At 41.1% G+C, this 27,878-nt stretch overlaps 2 protein-coding genes across 3 annotated transcripts in view; both read right to left on the bottom strand.

Moving 5' to 3' along the window:
* LOC134860124 (protein diaphanous homolog 1) overlaps nt 1-19,309 on the bottom strand; it is a 35,839-nt gene extending 16,530 nt beyond the window's left edge. The window contains 5 exon segments of the mRNA XM_063876966.1: nt 129-259; nt 928-1,029; nt 1,499-1,663; nt 2,316-2,342; nt 18,504-19,309. Coding sequence (XP_063733036.1) covers nt 129-259; nt 928-1,029; nt 1,499-1,663; nt 2,316-2,342; nt 18,504-18,599 — 521 coding nt within the window. The 5' untranslated portion in view covers nt 18,600-19,309.
* Nucleotides 19,310-23,307: 3,998 nt separating this feature from the next.
* On the bottom strand, nt 23,308-25,457 carry LOC134860024 (small integral membrane protein 32-like). 2 transcript variants are annotated; one of them, XM_063876857.1, is made up of 3 exons: nt 25,045-25,457; nt 24,805-24,912; nt 23,308-24,554 (listed from the first exon to the last, which is right to left on the bottom strand). In XM_063876857.1, exon 3 carries the CDS (start codon nt 24,380-24,382, stop codon nt 24,041-24,043), a length of 342 nt encoding a protein of 113 aa, XP_063732927.1. In that variant the 5' UTR covers nt 24,383-24,554; nt 24,805-24,912; nt 25,045-25,457; the 3' UTR covers nt 23,308-24,040. The 2 variants fall into 2 exon arrangements, with proteins under 2 accessions (XP_063732927.1, XP_063732926.1); XM_063876856.1 differs by having other exon boundaries at nt 23,308-24,416; nt 24,805-25,457.
* Nucleotides 25,458-27,878: the final 2,421 nt, after the last annotated feature.

Raw genomic sequence — 27,878 nt, 5'->3', positions numbered from 1 at the left:
TTGGATCGAGGTCTGGAGTTCACACAAGGAGATTACCACAGTTCATTTGAAGGAGTTATGCATGTATCTGGTTCAATTTTGTATTTGAATAGACACTGTTTGTATCTGGAAGTTAGCATATGTGTTACCTGACAGGGTTGTTATTGAGTGAGACCCGCAGAGATTCCAGACAGTTCAGCAGCTGTGTGTCTCTGTAGTCTGACTTTAGCTCCTGGATGTACATCATGGCTGATCTAGCGCTCTCCTTCTGGTTTTGACCCTAATCAGCAAACACAAACACAAAATCACTTTGTCATTTATATACTTCTTGTTACAGGTTGTAATTGGTGTTCTCTGCAGGGCACCGAGGGCAACAGTTAAGCCTAAACTGAAATTTTGATTAGCAGATTTCAAAGGTATTGTGTGTGGTATTTCTCTTAATAGGCTTATTTCACAGTTAAATGAACACTGTTAGGAAGCATCTGTGCTCGCTTATAAAGGTCCTTCGAGCTACTCTTTCACTATTTTTGATTATTTTACACCTGCTGCTTTATTTACTCAATTATACAATCGTAGCTTTCCAATGACTTTTCACTGATTCTACATTCATCAGGGAATCTATTTGTATAATGTCTAAAACAAAGCAGTCTTGAGATACCAAGTGCATAAGCAAAGGGAGCCCTGGAAAGGCACTTGACGGCACATTTGTGTAAAAACTGAATCGAATATAAATGTTTCACAATGATTGGATCACTTCTCTTTATTTGGCCTTTAAAAAAAAGCACTTCCGGTTTTGTATATTATATCACTCTGGTTTTAAAAGTGAATATGACAAAATGTGTTTAGCAATGGACAATATGGCCCAACAGTTTACTCCTACTGATTGTTGAAGCAGTCTGTAAATTCCCTGCAGCACTCTGTATCAGCAAAATGTATATTGGCACTTACAGCTTTAGACGTGTGGAGGTACTGAGAGACCATCTCGCGTTTGATCATAATGTCTTTTGCCCTTAGAGGCTGCTGCTTCTCCCCATTCAGGTTCATATCCACCTGAGGAACGACAGGAGGAAGGGAGTTAGAAGAAGAGAAAAAGAAGGATGGATGATCATTGCATGGGGACATTTTGATCTGTAGACTCATGCAATGAATAAACTGAAAATGCATACTAAAAAGGAATCATTTTGTATTTTATAAGAGATTGTTCATATAGAGTTTACTTCATTGGAAGCAAGGGATATGAAGGCCCGAGTGAGGTGATAAAAGATGCTTTCACCGTTTATAGAGGTGAAAGGTTTGGATGTGTTAAGATAATGAAGACAAGTATGAGATTATAGGACATAACTTAGAAATGTGTCTTTTGTGTTTACATTTTCATTAGAGCGTACTTATTGGGAGCATACACAGAAATAATTAAGGTATCTGTGAGAGGAATATACCATCTATACGTTTCCATGGCTGTTCACAGGAGAGGATGAATGGGTCATTCTCCAAACACAAACACACACACACACTTTCTCACCAGCATCTGTTCGAAGAGTTCCAGGACAGACTCATCTGTAAGGTCGTGCAGCATCGCACTCTGGGCATTGATCTCATAGTTGGCCGCTGAAGAGTGCCGCTGACCTGGGACCTGGCCGGGCTTATCCTTGTCCTTTTTCATCCTCATGCTGGTGAAACGCTCCAACTGGATTATCAGACAACATGACACGCGTTAGAGGACAGTTTAACCATCACGGTAAGGCCACAGAACAAGCTCATAATCCCTAATCAACTCACAACTTTAAAGAAATGAAATACACGAGGCCTTAGTTTGAGCCTTTTATGTTTGGTAATAAAACAGTAGAAACTTTTCAACAAAGGGAGGAAATGATTAGGGATTAAAGACATCAAATGTTTATGCCAACAGACATTTCACACAAAGGCAACATGCAGTCAGCGCTGACAGAAGCGCAACACAGGACTCATTTATTATTAAGAAAGGGAACATTCTCTCGTATACATGAGTGGTCATATGCTAAACCTTGTGTTGAAGGACACACACTTTTGGTTATATGTAATCTTGGCACTTGTTGACAGTCACCCTGGAAAATGATCTGTGAATAATAATCTGTTCTGTATGATTGTGGCATCCTCCATGAGAGCATCACTGTTCTATGTGCAAAGATGTTCATGCCGTCAGCGTGCATCCTCAAAGCAGGCACATACAGGACAAAACACACATACCAAAAACATGTGTGTTATTGTGGATGAGGTTGATAATTGTCAGTTGGATTATTAGGTAACAATGACAGAAGGACAAGCACACATGTGATGGTCGAACGCAATAACAAACCTACCTCGTCAGGAATCAGGCGTTTGAGTTTCTATAAAGGATGAATGGATGATGGGGGGAAAAAGTGAATGGAAGGGTAGGAAAAATGGAACAAACGGCAGGGAAAGGCCGTGACAAGGGGAGGCAGATTGAGGGAGAAAAAAAGAGAAAGAATCAATTAGACAGAAATTAAATAAAACAGGAAACAGATCCAAGAAACTGTCTACAGTGATTAACCGCACAGCAGAAGGAAATAAATCACAGTTAATGCAGTCACTGACACACATCTATAGAGAATCAATTCCATAAAATTGGAGTTCAATTTGTCAAAACACCACGGTCTTTATCACATGTGGGACATTCAGGTAGCAGATCAGCAACCCTGGTCAGTCAAAGGCTCAGAGACATTAATACATTAAATAGTGGAAATTGCCAAATATAATATATTGCATCTCTTGGCCACAAGGTGTCAGGCTAGGTCTAGTTATGTGCCCATAGGAAACCCAATGTTAGCAGCAAAAAAAGGAGAACACATGCCCTGCAGAGTCCAAGCAGAGCAAATAACACCACAGATATATTATTCAGGATAAATATTAAGGTTACAAAGTAGAGGGGATGAACCTGAAGTGAGAAACACTGCTTTGAAGAACATTATCGAAGTTAAAGTAGGAAGAGATCTGCGTTTAGTTCTTGGTTGAAAGTTGTCGTAATAATACAAGTTCACATTTTTTAAAATATTTTGACAGAGGAAAGCAAAAGTCACAAGACTCTTCCAAGTACCTCACTTTGTAAACAACAAACAATACATCAAAAAGCATTTAACCGTGGGGTGTTGGTCCCAGAGGCAGAGGTCTGAGGTCAAAGGATCAGGAGGTGAGAGAGAAAAGCGTCTTATCAAAGTGTTCTGATTTAAAAGACACACAAACAGAATAAAGCAGAGCGAATCCCTGATGCTGTCCTTCTCCTGTCTGCTGAATCCGACGTAGAAAAGGTGCATTCGCCTGTTTGTCTGATTGTAGACAAAACAACTGAAGGTAGGAGAAGCTTTGATACACTTCATTGTCATTGCTGCTTGTTTATCTCATTTATCAGCTACTCTGTTGTGAACAGAGCTTCGTGGATATACTAAAGGCAGTTGATGCGATTAAATGACTGAATTTGAATATCATTTGAATGAAGACTTGTTGAAGTAAAGACCAAAGGAGAAAATAATAAACATGATTGTAGGTTTCTGCAACGTTAACCATTCAAAAGCACACATTTGACTTTTTAGATTAATATTATAACACCAAATAATCAATAAGTAGGAATCTTGCTGTGCCGTGAAAGCAAGCACATAAATAACATTGATAATATAGTGTACGAGTTATTTATTTTGTCTGTCTTACTATGCTATACCCTTGTGGCTGTTGGCATTTATTTGCTGAATTTGTTTTGTTTTTCCTGTATATACTATGATCCGATGATATATATTCCTACCTAATATTCTCTGAAAAATGATCGTTTCGTTGAGGTTCATATAATGATAAAAAGTACAGACCTTACCAGCTTTAAGAGTATAAATCGGCACCATCTACTACTATCATATATCTGGTGACATCGTTTGCAACGTGTTTTATTATTTATCTTTTACCTCCAGGTTGCTCATTGCCTCACAGCTCTGAATCAAAATAGGTTTTACAACTAAACATAGGACAAAACATTCTAATAAATAGCCTAAACTGCGATGCATTTGCTTTGTATCTCGTTGATGGTGCTGGCGTTAATCCATACGCCTTAGATACAACCATTACTGTTTCCTAGAAAACCCTGCAGAGACGTCATAAAAAAATCCACACATGCCCTAACAAGTTCTTAAGGGAGCAAAACTGCAACATCAAAAGACTTGTATTAGTGTAATTAAAACTAACATTAGAATAATAAAAGATCACATTAAGAAAAAGGCCAAACAGTAGCAATGTTTCCTGGGCCGTTACTGAAGTTTTGCACTGAAGAATGACTAACGCTTTACTGTTCTGTGGCGGCAATCAAAATGTTGTTGTGTGTGTGCGAACGCCTGCTGACAGCCTTGAAAAACAATTTCATGTTTTAAATTAAATAAATGATGTTGAGAAATGCAATGAGTGAAGGCTGAAGTGGGATCTGCTGCTTGAAAGCCTTGGTTCCATTTATGTTGCATTTTGTTTCATCTTTTCATTATTTTCATTAAATAACGGTACTTTGGTTTGTTGTTTACTTGTTCAAACAGATTTATCCAGATGTACGAAGTAAAGAATAGTCTTTGCACATCCAAAAGATCACTGAACAAACCCCCGGTGCAAAAGGAATGTAGGATTTGGTCTAAATAATTCTAGTTTTGTGATAACCTTAGTGTAGTCATTAAGATTCCTGTGCCATTATCAGGGACTTTACACCTACAATAATGTGGGCTGCCCTTTCTCTACTACAGCTACAGATGGACAGGTTAATTGGACATGTTTGTAGAGCAGGAGAAAGGTAGAGAGGAGGGAGAGAGAAAAGGCACTGATTATGGGGGGAGCGTTCGAGGGAAGGATGTTTCCGCTTACACAGCTGCCATTAAATAGCCTGCTCACCCATGCACACTGACAAGGGTTGAAACAGACGCACACACACACATACACATGTTGTGGTGCTACTAGCACAGAATGGAAATATACAGCCAACAGTGGGCACAGAGGATTGTGGGTAATTGCTCAGAAAACTGAATATGAGGAAGGAACACAGTGATCGAGATAGAAGCGACGGAAGAGACAAAAGTGTGTCAAGTGTTCAGTTCCGCTTTTCAACCCACGAGTAAAGAATAAACGCAATTGTAGATAAATTCACCACAGCGTGAGAGCCGGGACGGTGTTCGAGGGCGTCAGATGGGCCTATAAGCACTGTCTCTGTCTGAGAGGAACCATAAAGCGAACAGTGAAACACCTCAGAATTATTTTAAACTGTACCAAAGCCTCCGTTTAATAAAAGTGAGGCAATGCCAGCTATTGACCAGTGCTGGTGTAACTGGATGTTTACAGCTGGACGATATAGCTGAATTTCATACCTCAACAGTAATACCAATATTTCTCAGATGAAAAGCCATTGACTGTAGAAATATGTCTGAAATTAACAGTTTTTCTCTGTTAAGCATCAAATAAGACAGAACTGTGTATTGTATACTCAAGAACATTTTGTAAAAAGAAGGCATGATATGATTATATAATCCACTGACCGTCCATAAGAAGGATACTAAACAATTATGCAGCTCAATTGTACCTTCATAAAAATCTCTGTGAATGTGTGTGTCAGTGACATTGATCCCGAACTTAACACTGAACAATAATCCGCTGAGCCTGTGGTCGAAGTGCTATGCCTCAACAAACTGGTGCTATCAAAATGTACAAATACAACGGAGTAGCATTTAGCATACAAGAGAACTCTGGAATAATAAAGGTAAAACATAGCAGTTGAACAAAAATATCCTTTCGTTATAATAGAGAAAATGTGATCGCCAAAAAATGATCCAAGTACTTTGATTATGGATCAAATCGTTTATCAAGCAAAACTGCCAAACATGCATCTCAAATTTGTCAATTTCATATCTTAGGAAATCTCTCTGAGATCTGTGAAACTGTGATGGACATGTCTCACTATGTTGTTGCATTTTAAAAGGCATTGTGTTGAATCCATTGACAGATTCATGAATAATGAGAGGTCCCTGGTTTGGTCTCAGAACGCTTTTCACAGATTTTGACCAAATGCTAAACTAAATTAGGACTAGGTTGAAAAAAAAGTTGGCCTTAAAAAATGTAGGTGTAATTGTTTATGAGAGGTGTTGGCGGAAATCAAAATTGCAAGTTATAGGATATTTATAAAATTAGGAAATCAAACACGATGCACCGATCGCTTCTCTGCAGTTTCCTTTGCAGGACAAACCCCGTCCAGTGCCGACAAAAAGCCCTTTACAAAACAGCCACACACTCAAACAGCCACACACACACACACACACACACACGTTTGGCCTAAGCATTCCAGAGGGGGCGTTAGTACACAGCCTTGAAGGCAGAGGCAAAAATAAGGAGGATGGGGAAGGGGTTTCGTCTGTCTCTAAGACCAGACTGCCTAAGAGAACACAAATCAGCCGGTGCACACTGACAGCCATATAATGAGACACACACTGCTGCTGTTTCTGTGTGTGTTTCTGTGTGTGTGTGTGTGTGGTGACATAGGGTGGTGAGAGAGATTATGTCAGTCAAAGCAAGGAAACTAAGTAAATGCAGACTGACAGAAAACAGAGGGCACGTTCCAGTGAAGTTCCAGCAGCTCTGTTGTGTTGATTGTGTTTGATTGAATACTTTAATGGCTGGGCTGTACAATGGGGACAATTAATAGCGATATAATTGGAATTGTGAGAAGGATGTGGCATGTTTTGTATTTGTCTGAGGGCTTGATTTACTAATTAGGAGAATAACAGCCCATCATAATTGCAACATGCCAATCTTATATCCTGCAATAGCTTCATTCCTGTAAAATATTAATAGCGGTGCGTCTACTGATGTTTGTATATTTTACTATTCATCATCACAAAACAAAAGCCTTAATGTCTCATGGTATATTATTTGCAGCAGAACATCTCTCTAATAATCAAAGGCCTCTACAGGTAGGAAATTAAAGTGAAATGCATTGTCATGACAGCACAGATAGCCCTGAGATGATGCTGACCAATCAAAGCCTAGAGTCACTAGTAAGGTTTTCTTATCAAATCAGGAGTAAAGCCAGTGGACTCTGTACTTAAACTTTGAGAAGGTATTTGCAATCAAATGAATGGACTGGTGGTCTTAAAGTCAGACTTAAGCTGGATTTACATATCTTTCTGTTTTGTCAACCTGGGTTATTTATCAGGGATCTCCAGGCCAGAATTAGTGTCAAGCCCTGCCTATTAGTGAGCCACATTTCAATGGTTCTGATTCTGTTTCGACCTCGTCTGCAGCTGGGGACTGGTCAGGGGACCTTCGTTATAAAAGGCAAGAAAGTCCATAAATCAACAATCAACTCAGTGAACAACAGATACCGAGGACGTTGGTTGAAGAAGAGGACGGTGAAAGCTAGGAAGCCAATATAAGGCTTAGTCATCTTGCCAAATAGTGGGCCTGTGTTGATGTATGAAAACTATGTTAGAACCGGTTTATAAAACAACCTAATTAATAACCTAATTATAAACCCTTTATGAATCCTTTAAAATGGTCTTATTGTAAAGTGGTACCCATAACACTTTATTTGTATGCCTATCAAAAGTATATTTCATGAAATAAATCCATAAAAACACAGAGGACAAAAAGGACCTGTGTGTTAGGGTGGATGTGGGACTACTTTCTGTGTGTGTTCTGTTGCATTAGTTTGTAATGGGTGACACGGGGTACTGGGGTGGTAACATTCCTGGAGGAGGAGGCAATGGGGGTGGGTTAGGTCCTGGGTGTATGTATCGAGAGTGCCAGGGGTGGTGGGTGAAAGGGGGGGTGGAGATGGAGGGTAATGCAAAAGAGAGCACATTATCCCTACTGTGTATTTGGAGGGAAGATGGGCGTTTAGAGATGTATATGAAACAGGAAAACATCTGGCCGGTGAACGTTAAAAACTACAGAGTAGTGTGTATGTCATTGTATTTCTTAAACTGTTGCCATGGCTACAAGCACAGTGTAATCATGATATGACACAGTGGGAACGACATTTGGGCAGGCACACCCATACACAGCAGAAAAGTTGCCTATGAATACTGTCAAACAGGAAATGACTAACATGATGACTGATGTATCTCACACACACACACACACACACACACACACACACACACACACACACACACACACACACACACACACACACACACACACACACACACACACACACACACACACACACACACACACACACACACCTAAACAGGTTCCTCAGTTTCAACTTCAATTCCCCTTAAATTATTGCCCTTTCACATCTTGAAAAAGATGAGCCAACAATCAGAGAGTGCTCTCCTAAAGAGCAGGCTCTGATAATGTTGTCATCTTTTTTCAGAGGAATCCCGTCTGTTGACACACACCAGGGTAGTTACAACTTCCAAGCAACCGATGAGAAACATTAACTTTGAAAGCTTAACAGCCACGAAAAGAGAAAGGAGAGACGGGGTCCAAACTTCACAGCTCTCCTCTCCACTACTACCAGCTGAGTCTGACCTCGTCCAATTCCTTCTCATCCGATCTTCTCCACGCCTCAGCGACCCTCCGACCCAAGGTGCGTTTGAGTGCACTGGCTGTCAGTGATTGTATATGTCGGGGCAAGTGGGGCATGTTTGCTGCATGACGGCTCCTCGTCGTTGGTCTACTGTTGTTAATGGAGACACAAAAGCCACCCCCCCCCTCCCACCTCTTCTTAAAACAAGGGACGCTGCTGTTGTTCACTGAATAAACTTTCATATTCAAATGTCATTGAACTTGGTTTAATTTGTTTTGTAATATCGCATTTCCTTTCACCAGGATTCAGTGAATTAGGTTTTCAGAATTGGGATGTTACTTTCAAAATCGACTTTGATTTTACATTTTCAACATACATGAAGATAACCATTTACCATCAGACACAAGTTAGTCACTAAAACAAAATATGGTCAACCCCCAAACCCCCCCCACAAACATATTTTGCTATTTTTTAATTCAAACAGGTCTTAAGAACCATTGAAATAAACCCCTGTATTCTTAGAAGTGAAGAGGCCCATTTGAACTCTTCCCCCTACACACATCGTCTCCTCACAGGCAGAGTGGAGCGTCTATCAGTGCACTTTGCAGTAGATCCCTCACACACACACACAAGCACACAAACAAGTCTTCAAATACTGTATACAAATCTCAAACTTTCACCTCCACACTAGAACATGAACTGGTAAGTGTCTCCCACACACATTCTCACCACTTCCCTCGTACCCTCGCACACTCGCTCCACTGTTACAGCACAGAGACCGGGCTGATATGCATGCATCACTGACTGCTCCTACGGATGTCTGCAGCCCTCTGAGTCCACAGAGACACAGGCAGGGGTTGTTCCTCTGATGGCGTACAGGCCCAACAACGACCCGCTCATTACATACCTATGACCTAAGACAGGCGTTACGAGAACTGCCTAAAAGAGAATCAGCACGAAGCTTAAGAGGTTCTCGCTCTGTTTGTGGGTTTTGGCGTGTCTTCACTGCAGTCTGAACTCAGGCAGAAGCTGAACGCCATGAGTCACAGGCGGGTAAGCATGGTGGATTGAGATATACTGTTAATTATTGTTTGATACAAGCCACTACCCAAGTAGCAACCGATAATGTTATTTAAACAAATACAACAGCGGTATAACAAAGAGGAAATAACAATAGGATGGTTACCTACTTTACCTTAGCTCACATGACAAGGTACAGTCCAATGTCATCTCCACAAGCTGAACTCTATTGTTGGAGTTTTTCATTTCCACAAAAATATGTTGCATCATTTGTACTTTGACTTTATCTTTGATATGTTCAGGCAAATATGCAAACAGGAACCAAATTGTATTCTGATTAACCTCCAACTAACTTTTAAATATCATTTGGACATTTAAACATACACATGTAAACAGTTGTTCAAGCAACACACACATTTTTCTGTGTCAGATATGTCCCGGCCCACCCAACCATACCTGCTATGTGCTCCTGTTAGGCCAGACTCCTGTGATATGTAAAACACATGGTGGAATAGACCAACTCAAATGACCCAATCCTCATTTCCTACAATACCCAAAGAAATCCCCCGAGGCGAGTTTGGCAGTAGCCTATAAATGTTAGGGAGTTTAGTGCTATTATTACTTTAAAGTAGCTCCATAAAAACATACTGTACAGAATAAGCCACAGAGAGTTCTGTTGTAATGAGAACCTGAAATAAAACTCATCTTTATTTAAGATTTTGCCACATTTGACCGTAGTACCGTGGTGACACAGTGCCATGAACGTGTTACCTGGCTGTGGGCACACCAGACTCTGCTGTACATCAACAGTGAGTGATTATAATGAGAAGTAATGACAGATCTCAGGTTAAGCTTAGTTTCCTACAGTCCTCGCCAAGACTCCACAGGGTGTGGATTTGTGTCCAGCGGCTACATTTCTTCTACAGCCTGCAGGGACTTAGCGTCCTGCTCCATGCCTACAGGAATAGACGGCTGTACTGCAGACTCTGGTGTGGGAGAGAATCAGGCCCGTGCTGTCTGCAGTCGTGGTGTGCACAGAGCAGTGTGAGATTAGTTCTAATCTGTCAGTGGAGGACTGACACTGTAATCCTAGCTAAGCCCCCCCACACACAACAAAGGGAGGAGCATTCATATCTGTGAGAATCAGTCTGCAGGTCTGTCTGTCCACCTCTCTGCTTACACGTCAAACAGAGAGTCCCAGGTCATTTGCACTGGGAACCTCCCATCACAACCCTGTCCTCTGACCAGATACAGCTGACCATACAAGTACAGAAAATATTTTAACTAATGCATATTGTCATATAATGTATGTATTATCAAAGTAACCGACATGTGGTTAAAGAAATATTTAAAATGAGGTGAGAATAAATAAATAGATTTAATTTGAAAAGATGTAGATAAATAAATAGGAAAAATAATAATATAAATTCAAATGTAAAGGGCTTCTCATCCAAATAGCTGACGGCTTACATCTGCCTGAGTTTTTTGAATGCAGTTGGCAGTCTCATAAGGTAACAGGCAAATGGGGGGGGGGGGATTTCCAAGCTATTCAACCATCCAACAAGCACTTCTGAAGGACCAGCAGCTTATGAAGCGGCATATCTTAGCCAGCTCAGTCAGCCTCATTTCCAGCATAAACACACATCTTGACACACACACACACATCTTGACACACACACACACACACAAATTGCTGACTGACTGAGTGATTTAGTATTCAAAAAGCTAACGACAGGAAGGCAAGAAGCTAGAAGTAGTTGAAATAAAAATAATGACATGTTGGATTACTTTTTAACATAAAATCAGCAAAACACCCCGATTTACTCTGGAAGAATAAGAATAATAAAAAGCACAACTCAAAAGCCTGCCATATGCTCCTTCAGCAAGTCCTTAGTCTTTAAGAAGCACCGGAGGAGAAAGTGAATCACAGATGCTGCAGTTTGGATGCTCGAAACATGTTCTGCTGAAGGCGTCATCGGTCGGCCTGCAGGTGTGCTGACTCAGCAGTATTTAGTCGGCAACTTGTTTTAATATTATTTTTGGGCAATTCCATCTTTATTGGAAAGTTGACTGTTAAGAGGCAGACGGGTGATTGTATTTCACACCATCCACTGTCTTGCATTGCCTTTGCAACATACACCCACGGAAAAAATGAAGAGACCACTTCAGCATTATCATTTGCTCTTGTTTTATTATTTATAGACATGTCTTTGAGTTCAATTCTTTTCTTGCTTTTTTATTGTATTCTATAAACTACAGACAATTTATCTCGGTGTTGGAATTCAACAGACACTGGAATGGCTGCCATATATGTAGAGATAAAGATGTAAGAACAATGTGGAGTGGTCTCTTCTTTTTTTTCCAGAGCTGTATGTGTTTTTAATGAATGGAGAAAAAAGTTACGGTATCAGGATACAAAGGGCAAGTATTGCATAAAAACATAATGTACAACGTTTGGGTTATGTGGTATGAGCTCATACTGTTCATCTACTTAGGAGCCATAGTCTTTAACTTTTTTTATTAAACATTACAAACAATTATAGGTCCAGTTTATCAATTGTGGGATTTCCTGCTTTGTCATGTGTGAACCTGTGATGCACAAATGGTGGGAGGGGTTACATAGCTTAAAAGATAAGAGACCACTACCACAGTTTTAGATTTTATCTCAGGTTTTAAAAGGGGATGATACTTTCTGCCACTTCTCCACGCAATCTCCTGAGTAGCTCAAGAATAATAATACCTTCACTCAGTTTTCCAACAGCAGCCTGCTATGTTTCAAAGCTGTCTGTTAAGCTCCTGTGATGAAACCCTGTTCTGTATGTTACCATCATCCAGGCTTCTAAAGATGTGGGTGCGGCTGTGTGTAAACATATTTAATACACCACTGGTACCTCCTTGTACAATGGATGGAAAGCAGGGAAGGAAAGAGATAAGGGTAAGAAATAATGCGGAAGCATGATCGTTATTTCTGCACAACTTCCTGTCACAGCCCGCAAAATTAAGAAATAAAAACAGGGTGGAAACGCTGACTTGTGTGTGTGTGTGTGTGTGTGTGTGTGTGTGTGTGTGTGTGTGTGTGTGTGTGTGTGTGTGTGTGTGTGTGTGTGTGTGTGTGTGTGTGTGTGTGTCTTTCACACACAACTACAAAGAGTGAGAATGAGAAGTAAGATTTAACAGCTGACAAATTGAGCATGTGAACAACAAGTAAACATCTAGGAGATCAGACAAGTTTGATGACTAAAATGTTCATATTTTCATAGCTTTCCACTGAAGAACAGAAAAGCTGTACAGGAGAGGGAGCCACATTCTCCAGCTATGACATAAAGTGCCAGAAATAGACCGAGGTGGCAGTTTATTTTGAGTAAAACTCCCCAGTCAACAAAACAAATCAAACACCATTGTGTGGACTACCCTTTTTGTTTTAGCTGCTCAGACCTTACACCTAGTGAGATCCATTAAATATTTGAGCAAGTGAAACTGACGATGGCAAAACAGCTCAAGGCAACACATGCGCACGTCACAGGCCTTCGCTGAATGTTGTTTTCAGAATAAGGGGAAATAGACAAAGAATGACATGCAGAGAAACAGAATGCCGTTTCCTCCTCAGCCTCTCAGTATAACACACTACTCTGCAAACACAGACGGCCCCACATGCACAAACAACACAGCAGTAACACACAGCGTGTCAGCTGCACTCTGACAAGGACAATGGAGAGTTATGACACCGACGGTTTTTTATCAGTAGACGTTAACTGTCGACCGGCCCTGCTTCTCCTTCCCTCTCTTCAGTCATTATTCATGCTTCCTGTCTGCTCAATGTCAGGCCCCACAACTGTACGACTTCACTTTGCACAGCAGGCTAAAAATATGATGCCTCCGATCAGCTTATTTAGTGACTGTGACATCAGTAGTAGCAACAACACAAACACATCCTCCTTAGCATGCTGTTGCCGTGGTCTGGAATAAACAAGACAGCAACAGTTAGTCTGCCTTCTGTCAATTGTTCACGGTACACAGATAATGAACTGCATAGCTGCTTCTCCACAGTCAGGTATTTAGATTTGAAATGAATTGAAATTCAAAAAGATTATTGTGGGTTTTTTTCTTATTTTAAAATCAGTAAACGGAGTAAAATCCTTTATTATTCAACCCTTACTCGAGCTGCAATTTATGATCATTTTTATTATGGATTAATCAGACGATTCCTTGCTTTTTTCCTGTTGATTAATAAATAACAATAAATCAATATATGATCTTTGCACTAAGGTCTACATTGTGATGTATCCGAATTTCTATTTATAGATTAAACACCACACGGGAATGTCTCCTTTTAGCAGAATACTTGACATTGCTTAAATGGAGGGGATCTTCATCGTCTCAGTAAAGCTCTTATTCACAGTTGCCCTAACACATTAGCTCCATGGTGCCAGTCCTGATAAGATGTATTACATTCAGCAAGGTCAATGTGACTATTCAGCAGTTTGAGTTATTAGGTGCATTTAAGTGGGAATTATATTACAGCGTTGTTACGAGGGAATTCCACGTTTGCATTTGCAGTGTTGGAGAGGTAGCTACTGAAGGTTTGGATACTTTGGTGCCTGAAGCAAAAAAGCTAGGACCGCCACCATTACATAGATAGAAAAAACCCATAAGTGAGATGTCTCAAAACTAAACAGCTATCAGACAATTTATGTATTTTGATCATTAGACACAGGTGCACGAAGCAAAAGGTACGAGTTAAAAACCACCCCAGGTGAAGGTGTGATTCCTCTGTATGGTCTTGAGTGGCATGGTGACTCTGCATTCCTCCATGTTACAGCACTTTCATTACTCAGCTCCAACATCCAGTCACAACAGGCTTCAGAGCAAACCAAACTCTTCGGATCAGCTGCTCTCCTCTCGTTCTATAGAGCCCAGCAGGAGCATAGCGAACAGAGAGCCCTCCTGTACGAGTTAATCATTATGGCGCTCGTCCATTGCAGATTATTCTAGAGCTGCAGTCCATTTACCAATCAATTAGTCGATCGACAGACAAACGGCTGCAAACTATTGTGATGACGATGGTCTCACCAAGGAATTTGAAGATCTGGGATAGATATTTACACATTTTACAGACCAAAAGATGAATCCGCAGAGAAAAAGATAAGGAAAATAATATTATTTGCAGCCTTAATTATTACAAGTGTCTTCATTTCAACTCATCACTGATTTAAATTGTTTCTAGACATTCTCTACATGTTAATCTATCACAGGTCTCACAGCTAAACATGTATAAGATCCACAAGAGCAAACCTGCTCCTGGGAATTAAAATGTTTTACTCATGTTGCACCTTTGTTTACATCAGTTATGTCACACCCATCTTCCCAACTATAATAACACCTGCAACTAAATCCCTGACTTGGGCTTTGAGCACAGGAGCAACATGCTTGAACATATCAACCATCGGAATTATTGAGGATAAACTCAGTAGTTTTAGCTTTTCATAGCCATCACATCACCAGTAACTTGTTATTATCGTTGACTGCACCCCCACATTTTTCTACCTCCATTAATCCTCTAATCCACATTTCTGTTTTCTAGCTTCTTTTGCACTCCCTTTTGCTTTCTGTCACCCTCTCTTCTCTTACTCTCAGTTTGTCTCTCTGTTTCTGCCTCCCCGTCTCTGTCTCTCCCAGCAGCTCCCTTGCTCAGCCTTGCTTTGAAATACTCTGTTCACTACGAGCCAAGGGGCCCCGCCACTAGCAGCCCATAAAGCACTCCAGTTTCATGCTGGCACTCAGTCATCCTATTCTTCAGCTCACAGTATGCTCCTCTTCCCCTGAGATATAGAGAGTACGAACTGTGTGTGTGTGTGTGTGTGTGTGTGTGTGTGTGTGTGTGTGTGTGTGTGTGTGTGTGTGTGTGTGTGTGTGTGTGTGTGTGTGTGTGTGTGTGTGTGTCTAGAACAGACATACATAAAACAACCCACTGTGCAACAAAGCACTTTTTAACTTCTCTTCTTGCCTCAGACTACCTGAGTCAGACTGTGATTAAAGACTTGTGACCCGGCTTAATTCAAGGACGTATTTTACATTAAGCATCTGCTGAGGTGGTTAACCCAGGAAGTGGGTGCACTGCTGCACAAAGGCACATGCAGGCACAAGATTTCCTGCTTGAATGAAGGTGCGTTTATCCTTGCTATTAATCATGATAAACACCAGCATGGTAACCTTAACCCGTGCCAAATGGAAGAGGCCATTTATGCACCATTGCAAAATAAAAAGTCGCATGAATGTCAGTCCAACAAAGAGAAACAACTGCCACATAAATACGAAAGGTAAAAATGTTTTTGAATTGCTCTTGCTGTGACTGAAAGTACTTTTCGCTGCAACACACCTTCAGTGACAGGATGCGCAAAATAATCAAGACAACAATTTGGTCACAATATTAATCAATACAAATCTAAAACTAGAATATCTTATAAGATCTGGTTAAAATTCAGAGATCTACAATCCAATTGCTAAATAATGTTTAATGCACCCAAAGATTTCATTTCCAACGATGTTCTTACTGTTAGTCCACATTCACAGTATCATAAGCAATAGCTATCTCATTTTAACAGAAGTAATCCAACAGGTTAATTGATGCTGCAAGCATGAGCAAGTAAGTATACTTCCCTTCATGAATATTCAACTAAAGAGAAAAATATATGCTGCTTGGAATAAAAATAAAAATAAGATTCATCACTTAGAGGGCCTTTTTTGCAGACACAGCTGTATGTGCCTGAGCGGAATATTATGCAACACTGGCTGAAAATCTAACCAATGGAGATTAAAGAAAGGTTAAAATATAAATATTAAGAAATGCCAATAAGTGGTCATGAAAGTCTGAGAGAAATTTCCCAGAAGCCCCAGGAGATCTTCTACACGAGAGAATTCAACGAACCTTTCACCTACAAAATGGTAACCTGACAAATTCAAAGAGATTTCCCAGAGCCAAAATCTGTGATCTACCGTTCACCTTGTATCGCAAACAACTGTCCAAGCAGTGATCCGAGGATAATCACACTGCCTGCTTGGCTGATCCAGCCTGTTTGTGTCAACAGTCTTTACGGACGCTGCTGCCTTCTCTCTGGCTCTGAAGAACTCAGATAGCGCCTGGCAGAGCACAGAGCAGCTTATGGCTTCAAACTTAACACATGAATCATGCTCAGTTACAGAGGTACCTGTCAGGGTCCTGTTAAGCATTCCTGTGAAGGTCACATATGTCAAACAACCTGTGTTTGAACTGAGACACACACACACAGGCTCACCTAGGCCCTATGTGCTCAGGATTACACACATGCTTAAAAAAGCAAGCAAACATGAGACCAATACCAAATGTGTTTGTAAAGATGAGTACATATGAATGCAATGAATTGAGATTTGGCTTATCCCTTATTTTTGATATTTTGAAACCAAAATCCCCCAAAAATACACACCTTCTTCATGCTAAAAACAGCCATAGTAAGCTAAGTTTGTTAGTGACATTATTCCAACAAAAAAAACCTTCAACCCTATCTTAGTCAACCAAAAACAGTACCCGTGTCTCGAAAAAGACACAATAACTAAAACTGGATAACCCACCCACACAGTTCCATTCAGTCCCAGGCGGCATGATGGAGACACTCACACAAGGGTTTTGGGTTGTATACCAAATACCAAGCATGCTGACAACACGCACATCCTTCAGTCTTAAATATCTTATCATGATATTATCACTGGTATCTCTGAGAGGAGGGGAAAGTGCAGCGTGATGAAGTCAAGATAGTTGAGAGAGATGATGGCACACTGTAGATCAATGACAGCACACACCCCTTAACCTCTTTCTGAACTCTGACTGGGCTGTTGGGAAAAAAAGACCTCTCCTTAAGGTGGACAGTCCTTCTGGAGGCACATGGACTCACACTAGCAAGCAGACTGACACAGAGTCATGTATGCGGTGCTTTAAGGACATTGCACAATTCATGTCCATGAGACATGTTGACTTAACCTGTGCGTGCAATTGAGTAACCGTAACAATGTGCGATTTAACAAGTACTTTATTTACTTTGAAACATATCTGTCGCTCTTTTTACATAAAACACACTACCTACTGCAAGTAGGCCTAGCCATAAGCACAATGGCATGTCTCTGCATACTATTTAAATTAAAGGTTCTCAACAGCAAGCATGCACAGTGTATGTATGTATGTGTGTCTGTGACCAGATGTGTCTTTTGAGCATCATCTTTGGTTACCGTTTACAATATCAGTTTTCACTTGCTGCTACACATGGCCAAAGGGTTATGTTACGCACAATTGCTCTGGCTGAAGACAGACATAAGTACAGGTGACTCTTACTGCTTTGCTCTCACCAAGACACCACACTGAGTCACAGAAACTGACAGCCAGGTAGACAACATATATGACGCCATCCCAATGATTAGGTCAGCATGGGAAAATGCAATGTTCTACTGCCACACCTTACTAGAAACAGTAAGGTCATTTGTTTGAAACTATTATATTAAATTGTTTTAATTTGTATAGTGTTTACAATACAGGAGGTCCTTTTTTCTTTACAAAAAATAACACAACAGTATAATGGTGGGTCTTCATTTAGTGTTTCCAACGTTAAAAAAAAAAAGTAGACCCGAGTCATTTGTTGACATGTTGCAATTTGACAGAATTAACTTAAAGTTTAATGCATAGTTTATGTTTTCATAGTTGGAGAGCCACCTTCTACTTCCTCATATGTTGTCATTTACTTTGACCTGAAACATGGTAACATTTTAAGCTCTATTGACAGCTGGTGCAGTTCTTGGCTTTAAAGGTAATTACAGGTATAGTGGCAGTTAGTTGCTTTGTAGCTTCACTTTGAAACACGAGAGGAAGAATATTTAACCCTCTATGGAGTTTGAGGCAAAACTTTTGAACCCACGTACAGATCAATAAAGTGAACCTGATACTCACAAATTTCTTTTTCTCTCCATCGTCATTGCTCTTCTTTGATTTCTTGTCCTTCTTGGGACCAGCCGCTGAAGCAGAGTTCCCCGTGTTTGGATCCATACTGATAATTTGATCCGTTTCCTTGAGTTGGGAGTCAAAATAAACCCGTCTGACGGTAATCTCAACAAACTCAAACGTAAAAAAAATACCAAACGTTTCCTCTGGTGGTGTTTCAAAACTTTGTAAAAAAAAAGGCAACTGTTGATTCCCTTGGGCCTAAGCTAGTGCCTTGGCTAACTTAGCCACAATTAGCACAATGTTGCTAATGATTTGGTAGAGAGCCAAATATACCAAACGAGCCCCTCGCTAAGCCGCCTGTCTGTATCACAGAAGGAGGGAAATTCAAAGCACAGCCCAAGCTCTCGGAAGGAAAAGTACGAAAACAGCCTGTTGCGTTAATACAATACAAACAACGACTGATTCGTATTGTATCCACGTGAGACACGAACCGATAAGTTAAACAAAGTGAACTTTGAGTCCCGAAAGTATGCGATACTAAGTGAGCTAACTGCTAGCTCCAGCTAGGCTAGCTCTTCTGACAACAGTAGGTAATGCCCCGTGGAAAGAAAAAAAACTCCGCTCTTCCCACTTCTACCAGTTGTTTCGGCGACTACAACACGGGTGACGAGATGGTATTACAGACGACTTGGCCCGACTTGTTTTCTAAATTAGTTTCCATGACTGCTACAAATTTATTTAACTTTTATCCCCTAAATGACAGGGGGAAGCGATCGACTACGGCTTTAGCTGTAGAGGAGTCTTCCTGTTCTTCTGACAGGCCGGTCAGAGCTGGCTGGGAGGAGCCTGAACTCTGCAGCTACACCTGAGAGGATCTAGCTGACAGTTCTGCCAGCACTGCACAGAGCTGTGGCTCCAGCCGTACTGACATCATTACAGCTCCATGAAAGAGTTACAGGGACCCTAGTATAATGAGGACGAGCCTGAATACTTGCTGTCCTGCTACAACAGAGGATGCTACAACTGCCCACCGAGAGAAGGAAAGCAGAAACTGCACATCTTACGTTGCAAACTGAAAACTCATCTATTAAGACTGCATTTAGGCCCAAAAAACTCGTCAAGAACTCAATACACAAAAAAAGTTTATTTATCTCTATAAATTATTATTATTATTATTATTATTATTATTATTATTATTATTATTATTATTATTATTATTATAGCCATTAAACCTATATTGAGGCCTACTAACATTTGATTTTTTGTGATTCTTGGACCAAAAAATTGTGGGGTGGACTGGTAGCTGGAGAGGTGCCAGTTCACCTCCTTGGCACTGCCGAGGTGCTCTTGAGCAAGGCAGCAATCCCCCGACTACTCCGATCGCCGGCTTACTGGCACCTCTTCTATCCTGTATGTGGTTCTTTTTGTGCAGTACATATCCTTTTTTCATGTATATCAAGCCTGTGTGTAATATGTGTTTGTATTCCTCTTCTTCTTCTATTTACATCCTGTGTGAATGCATCTCTGTTGTTTCCCAAATTATCCGTTTAGTTTCCCTCCTGACTCCCCCTTGCTTTTACTCATCGTGCTCCCTCTTCATCTGGTTTTGAATGTTTTGAGTGTTTACGGCTTCTGGTGCAAGTCTCTGCCCTATCACATTCTACTGGACCAGAGACTCTCCCCACCCTCAGACAAGTACCCACTTACGAGGGGCACCCTCTCCTCTTCCTCCAAGGACCTCATTCACTGATCCTTAACACAACCTCCCCAAAATTATGCACATTAGATATGCAAAAGCAAAGAAGGAAACAGCTAAGGCTCAGCTTTCTGCTCCTCTCCTGCTATTTGTTTACCATCCTGAAGATCACACATTTGATAACCAAGTGGTCTTTACAGTCTGCTCTGCTGAAAGTACAATAAAAGTGTGTCTTTTATCCTACAATAAATACATTTGTGGATTTATAGTATGCTCAATGTTTCACTTTATTGAATTAAATTAAGTTGCATATTAAATGTATGTATGATAGCGCTCTGAATGAGAGTTTCAGTGGATACATTACAGCTTCTGCTCATTTTGAGCATTTGTCCATTTTTCTGCGATAGAAAGTAAATGGCTCTTCTTAAATCCTCCCTGTGATGAGAAGCAGCATTTAGTGTTCTGGAGAGATAATAAAGTGACTAATTGCAAGAGTGTCTGATTTTTGCCAAAGGGGGCAGTTGGCAGGAAGAAATCCTATTTTGTGCAATGATTTTTTTCACAGGGGTTAAATGGGGAGGTGGTTTGGAGAAAATCAACACAATTACAGATAATGAGACAAAAGATGTTAGGGTGTCACTTTTTTGTTTGTCGACGATTTATGGTGGAAATCGGTCAGACAGCAACATTTAGTCATTAGTGTGTTATTGTTGGATCATCACGTCAACTGAGACAGATAGCTGGTAATAGATGTGTTGAAGTATAGAGCAGTAGGATGTATAGATATATAAATTGATGGACAGATGGAGGTGTGAAATGAAAGCTCCTGGCCCAGAGGGTGAGGCGGCCAGTCCTGGAAGGGATCAAGGGGTCGTGACCTCTGATAGGTGTAGAGGATGGATGCCATGGCTGTAGATAGTGAGGGACAGATGAAGCAAGAAGAGATAGGAAGAGTTGTCCACACTGAGGGCGAATGAGCAGCAGGGGTGGATCACAACTCGACACTCATCAATCCTGCTTGTGTGTGTGTGTGTGTGTGTGTGTGTGTGTGCGTGTGTGTGTGTGTGTGTGTGTGTGTGTGTGTGTGTGTGTGTGTGTGTGTGTGTGTGTGTGTGTGTGTGTGTGTGTGTGTGTGTGTGTGTGTGTGTGTGTGTGTGTGTGTGTGTGTGTGTGTTTGGTTCGCATGATGAAACAGTGTTCTATGTCACAATTGTGTCATAATGTAGAATCTAGAATGTCTAGAATCAACCAAGAAGAACAAAAACCCCATACGCTTAATTAAAAAGTCAAAAGAGCAGTGTAGTAGAATAAACCACCACCAGTAGGCAGTACAAGCCAGTACAGTTATCAAGGTAACCACTTATATCACAGCTGTACAGTACGTATGAGTTCAATAGTAACCTCTGGCATCCCTTCTCTACACACTGACATTTCTGGAAATAGCTTTAGTGCAGAACTAAATCAGTTTAAATGAGAACAAGTTTCCAATGTAACAATATACTTCTTTGCCTGTTATTTTATTAATAACAAAAGCTTTTGAAACAAGAATGTATTGCCTGTTGCTAAAGAACACTGTATTGCGATCTCCTCTACAGCCCTTGCTATTATTTCCATACTATCCTTTCCACATTAGAAAAATCTTCTATCTTGCACATTTCTCTTTCCTTGATTATTACGTTTTAATGTAAAATTGACCATAAAACCTCTATTCAGGCATCTAATGTTGCACATAGTTAGGACACAAACAAGTTATCATATCTCACTTATTTCTAAAGGCATTTGCTGCATGTGGCTGAGCTATATCTTACTCTGTCAAGTGTAACATTGACAACCGGCCACTTTGTTGGGTACACCTTGTGTTTCAATACAACATCTCTTCCATTAATTATTTTACTGTGAAAACTGTTAAAATGTCAAAGCTCTATGACTATGATTCTTTTTTCTTTGTAAAAGCAGACTTTTTTACATTGGATCCAATGTCAAAGTGTACATATGGAGTGGAATATGTATAAACTATTTAGTTCATCATCAGTCACATTATCTTCCTTATTTAACTTATAAGACCGGGGGTGCCGCTTCATTTGGTTGTCTTTCTTGTGCAGTTTTGTTGTTGTTGTTGTTGTTGTTGTTGTTGTTGTTGTTGTTGTTGTTGTGTATATTTTAAACTGGATCTTTCGACACGTGTGGCTCGTGCACTTTTTTATTTTATATTGCGATCACACGGTACCAAAACATGATCTGGATTGTGGCGCCACCAAGCAGGGCTGGCGTGGCGCTGCAGTGTCACCAGAGTTAAAACAGCATATCCAGCAAAATTAATGTACCACCAGGAAGCAACTATGATGTTTTTGATCCCTAAGATGATTTATCTGCATTTGCAGATGTAATTTGCGCTGACTGGCGGTTAGAGGTATGGAAAAAGACATTAGAATAAAGAAGACAATTGCAGCAAATGATTGAGTCGAGAAGGCACATATTGTCCTGAACATGCTGACTGAAGCAACCCATTCTTTGCGGAATGCCTTCCAAAAACAGCATGTAGTTGGTCTGTCATTATATATTCAAAACGACAGGCAGTGTTTGCCTTTCTCTCCTCTGATTGAAAGGCTATTGCGATTTCTAGATTTAGTAAATATTTGGTTACGCACCACCGAGAACGATAATCACCGAGGTTTGTTTCTCTTACTTCTCAGACGTGGACTATACACAAAACTGTGCGCACACACGACCACACACTCAGGCACCGGATTAGATAGATAGGCTCATCTATCTGTCTTGGTATGTGAGACATGTTTTCCAACAACAAGATTGGAGAGGATTTGCGCATCACCAGTGGCACTGAAACCGACAACACTTTGATTTATCGCCAAATATCGTCATAAACTTCAGCATCAGTTATTAGTTCTCCGGGTTATTGGTGCTATAAATGGCTGGATAGAGGTTAATTAAAGTGAAAGTGCACAGTAAGGTTAGCAGCTTTATGGCACTCGTGGAAGGGCCTTTACGAATGTATTCAGTGACATCAGCAGCAGCATCTCCAGCATAGCCTTTTATAAACAGGTGGAAAGATGGAGATTTGCCACTTGAAAGTGCATTTGAATATATTTATGGGACGATATGGGCCTATATTCTGGCATTTAATCAGCATTTTACAATGGACAGAGGGACATTTTGTGTTGATTTCATAATGTTGCAAGACAAGACAGTTAAATTACAGGCATACAAAATATTGTATATACAATCTACTGTAGACTCTTCCTGTTACCATAAGTCATTTTACCATGGAACACTCCCGCCTGTGTGAAATACTATGAATTTCTGCAGATTGCAGACACCAGGTCAAATTCGTATCAGCCAGACGAATAAATACAAGCTTGGGAGTGTAATGTAAAGGAATACGTAATGTGTTTCCAAAGTGCAGTGTGGCATCACGAGGAGGGTTGCAGAGGATGATGGATTGTTTCACACTTTATTAAGTCATTACCAGAAAATATACAAGTCACTAATTTAATCAGGAGTTATAGTGGTATCCTTCCACCTGAAGTAGGCCCAAGCCCCATTAATCTTCTGAAATGACACCCACGGCCTGAGGGGCATTTCTTTGGGATGGTGATTTAGGCCTTAAAGTGAAAAATGTGGGAAACATCTCTTTAATTATCACCTGGACCTATAATTTGGGGTTTTGTTGGGGATTCCAGGTTACTTATGCTTTCCAATGAGTTCAAAACAACTGATAAAGGCAACAATTTCATGAGTCCAGTACTTGCAGCAGTTCAGGGGTGACCAGTTAATCATTAAACCCCAACAACAGTCTCAGAGTCCCAGATATTTGTCCTGGGGGTCTAGCTTACTTGTAGGAGGTCCTGGCCTCTCTCAGTGACCTGTCATATGGCATGGAAGCGAAGAAAGAGTTCCGCAGCTGACAGTTGATGAAGAACACAATGAGCAACACCAACAGGAAGAGCAGCAGGCACATGACTATGTATGTGATCAGGTCCGGTTTGTGGAGCTCGCCCTCCCGGAGTCCTCCTCCTCCTCGCCCCGCAGTGGGTCTCAGGAGAGCGGCCACGCTCACCGACCCTTCGTGGGAGGCGTTCAGGGAGGAAGGCGCGTGCGTAGAGGACTGGGCCATGAGCACCAAGTCGAAGTCCGGGGTGTGGGTCGAGTTGAGGAGGATCTGCCTTAGCATGGCGCCCCGTGTGCTCACCGGCTGCGTGGGTCGGCTGGAGGATTACAAAGAGACGGAGAAGGTTATGCAGCCCACTGACCCCGTCTGGGTTCAGTATGCGTGTCCAGTCTCTGATGATGCAACGACAAAGAAGAATCCGTAGCAATTCCTGTTTGACAAATTTTGGAACAGCCTATTAAGAAAGGAATACAAAAACTCTAGTCATTCCATTGCAAGAAAAATATCTTACAAGGTCACTGATAAACATCGAGTGTCACATAGTATACTATATTTAGTACAAATCAGGTAATGGCGATCCCTTAAGTTCAAATGAAAGCACCCTCCAGTAGACAGGTCAGGGTTACGTGCAATCTGTAGTCCACAGTTTTTAACCATATAGGAGCAAGTGTGATGTATTAAATCCAAGTTAGAGAATTACTTACTTTGGTTTGCGCTGCGAGTAGTTCCGCAGGTGAGCTGTAAAAGACAAAATCCCGGCTCTGCATTCCTCAGTGTGCCCTGCTCTGTCCGCTCCTGCCCCAGAGGACGCTCTGTGGAAACACAGCAGGTTGATATCTTCAAGTGTCCATATGTCGCTGAGTGGGATATTAACGCATCGTCCTCCAAGATTTACGAATCAAATCCACGTGCCAGTCCAGCTACCCAGTGAGCGAGCACTTTACCAATTTCACTTGTTGCTGTTTAAATCCAAATCCTCCTGCCATGCATGTGGTCAAGCACAAACTGCAATAGAATACAGTAGTGACATCCAAATGACTCTAGGGTCTGTCAGAGGAGGTGAAGTTCATCGTTGCTCCCTGGTGCGCATACATCATGTCCTCTTGCGGATCTTGGTGCGCATCGACAAGGTCTCCTTTGACTGTGCGTACTGAGCGCAGAGGAAGGACACTCCGGATCCTCCGTTTCCCAACCCGTCGCTTCCTCTTTTATCCAGTAAAGTGTCGATACGGATAGAGGCTGCTGTAGGTCTGCCCTTACGGGAATATCGATTCCGTATGACTAAAATGAGACGAGAGGAGGGATTAGCAAAGGACCAAACACAGCAGCACACTTGTTCGTGAATAGCTTCCCTTCTTCGCCCTGTGTCTCTTAATGTATGACAAAGCCAAGGAAACAGGGCGAGAGTGAGAGGGGGGAAAGGGAAGGAGAATGAGGGAGGGCTAGAGGAACGTCAAGACAGGGATGTGTGTTACTTTTAAGAGTCACAAAAAAACCTAATAATCTATCTATCTATCTATCTATCTATCTATCTATCTATCTATCTATCTATCTATCTATCTATCTATCTATCTATCTATCTATCTATCTATCTATCTATCTATCTATCTATCTATCTATCTCTTATATTATTGTTACATCAAAGGGATGAGAGAAATTTGAATCAGTCCATTTATTCTGGGTCAGTGTGGGGAATGTCTCACACTGTCTCACACTGGGGCGATGGGAAAACAGGAAAGGGTGTGATATTGGTGAGTGTGTGTAAGAACTCATAGAGGGTGATTACATTTTAGAAAAGGTCGACCAGGTAATCTTTTGTCCGAGTGATAGAGCCTGACACCTTTGCAGTCCTTTTTATTGAAGAAACACTTAATAAGCAACACAACAGCTCTGCATCTGGGTCTCACATGACCTCGTCTGATTGTTTAGGACATAACTAGCTCTCTGTGAAACAGATTTGACATTGGTGCTTGGTGACACTGTAAAAAAGGTGCTAAAGCTGGAGATTGGAAGCCAGCTTGCTCTTACGAGGTGTCTCAGACCTGAGCATGCATACAAAGGGCCAGACCCTAAAAGCTCTGCCGAACTGTTTCATATTCATTTGCACCTGTGTTGTCACAATGGAACGGCTGGCAGACATAGAGCAAGAAGGAGAGGTTCCCAAACACACACACACACACACACACACACACACACACACACACACACACACACACACACACACACACACACACACACACACACACACACACACACACACACACACACACACACACACACACACACACACACACAGACTCATAAAATAAACATTTGCATGATGAAGTGAACTTATGGCAACAAAAATACTCAAACTATCCTCAAATTGGAAACTTGGATTCAACCTGCACATGTTACAACAACAGACGAGAACAAATTTGAGGCAAGTTAGTCTACAATTACCTTGTGCTATACTGGTGTCCCACAAACAACCATATTTAATAAAGAGGATAACAGTGAACCAGGGTCTGCTGGAATATGCAAGTCACAAGAAATCTAAATACAGCCTGAAGATTAGTTTTTCATACATGGAGGGACAACAATGGTTGTAATAGCTAAGGAGATTACTGTTTATCATTGAATTTTTGGATGTGGCACTCATTCCCTGCTTTGCTACAGGCTTGCTGCAACCCTCATCCCTACCAAATGTTCACTTACTCACACACATGCACAAGGGCAAATACACACAAAGGAAATCTGACACATTTTGCCAAAATCGTTGTGAGTGCCTTCAAGCAGTGATCAGTGTTATTTTTGCAACACCCCACTGCAATGTTGGTGTCCGAACCTAACTCACCCCTCGTAATAATGTTGATGTGGCTTAGTTAAAAGGAAAATGGAGAAAGGGAAAGCTAGAGATGGGTTGTGATATACAGTACCATGATGTAAATTTCCATTGATGCCTTGCTCTGTGACTAATTGCAAGAGTTTTCAGGCTCTGCTCATTAGCTCTAAACCACGACAATGGAATTTTGATGAGGAATATTGGATTGTTATTCTGCACCATTATAGACTTCATTAAGGCTCTCAACCAACGGCCGTTCCACTCAGCCTGTCAACCATGATGTCACACTAAACAATGACCTATCACCTTTTATGTGTTTGTCACACACACACACACACACACACACACACACACACACACACACACACACACACACACACACACACACACACACACACACACACACACACACACACCACAGCCCAATGACTGCTCACAGCTTATGCACACACTTATTCTAATTCGCACGTCTCTTCTCATTCCTCTGTGTGGTCCATCTCTCCCACTCCTCCTCATGTTTTCCTGCCTCTCTGCACACTCCTTTCTACATTTCTTTTCCTTAATCTGTTTAATCCATAAAACATAGGGAAAAAGGCAACTCACCTATGAAGAACTGAGTAGATAAACAAGAAAACTACAAGTTGGAGAATTTCTTTAACATTGTTATTTTATAGGATAAAAAAAGGAAGACGGAGAAGTGCTTAATGTTCCCGCTGATGAGACATATCTAAAGGGAATGGCAAGTCATGCAAGTCAACAGGGATTATGTTGCGTAGCCTACATACACAAAACTGTTTCTTCTCTCTCTCTCTCTCTCGCTCTCTCTCTCTCGCTCTCTCGCTCTCTCGCTCTCTCGCTCTCTCGCTCTCTCTCTCTCTCTCTCTCTCTCTCTCTCTCTCTCTCTCTCTCTCTCTCTCTCCCTCTCTTCGCTTAGGGGTTGTTATTTCACTCTTA

Source organism: Eleginops maclovinus, chromosome 23 (genome assembly GCF_036324505.1).
Source record: "Eleginops maclovinus isolate JMC-PN-2008 ecotype Puerto Natales chromosome 23, JC_Emac_rtc_rv5, whole genome shotgun sequence".
NCBI classification, from domain to species: domain Eukaryota; kingdom Metazoa; phylum Chordata; class Actinopteri; order Perciformes; family Eleginopidae; genus Eleginops; species Eleginops maclovinus.
Note: the sequence above shows the minus strand (reverse complement) of the source record. Positions and strands in the feature narration are given on the sequence as shown.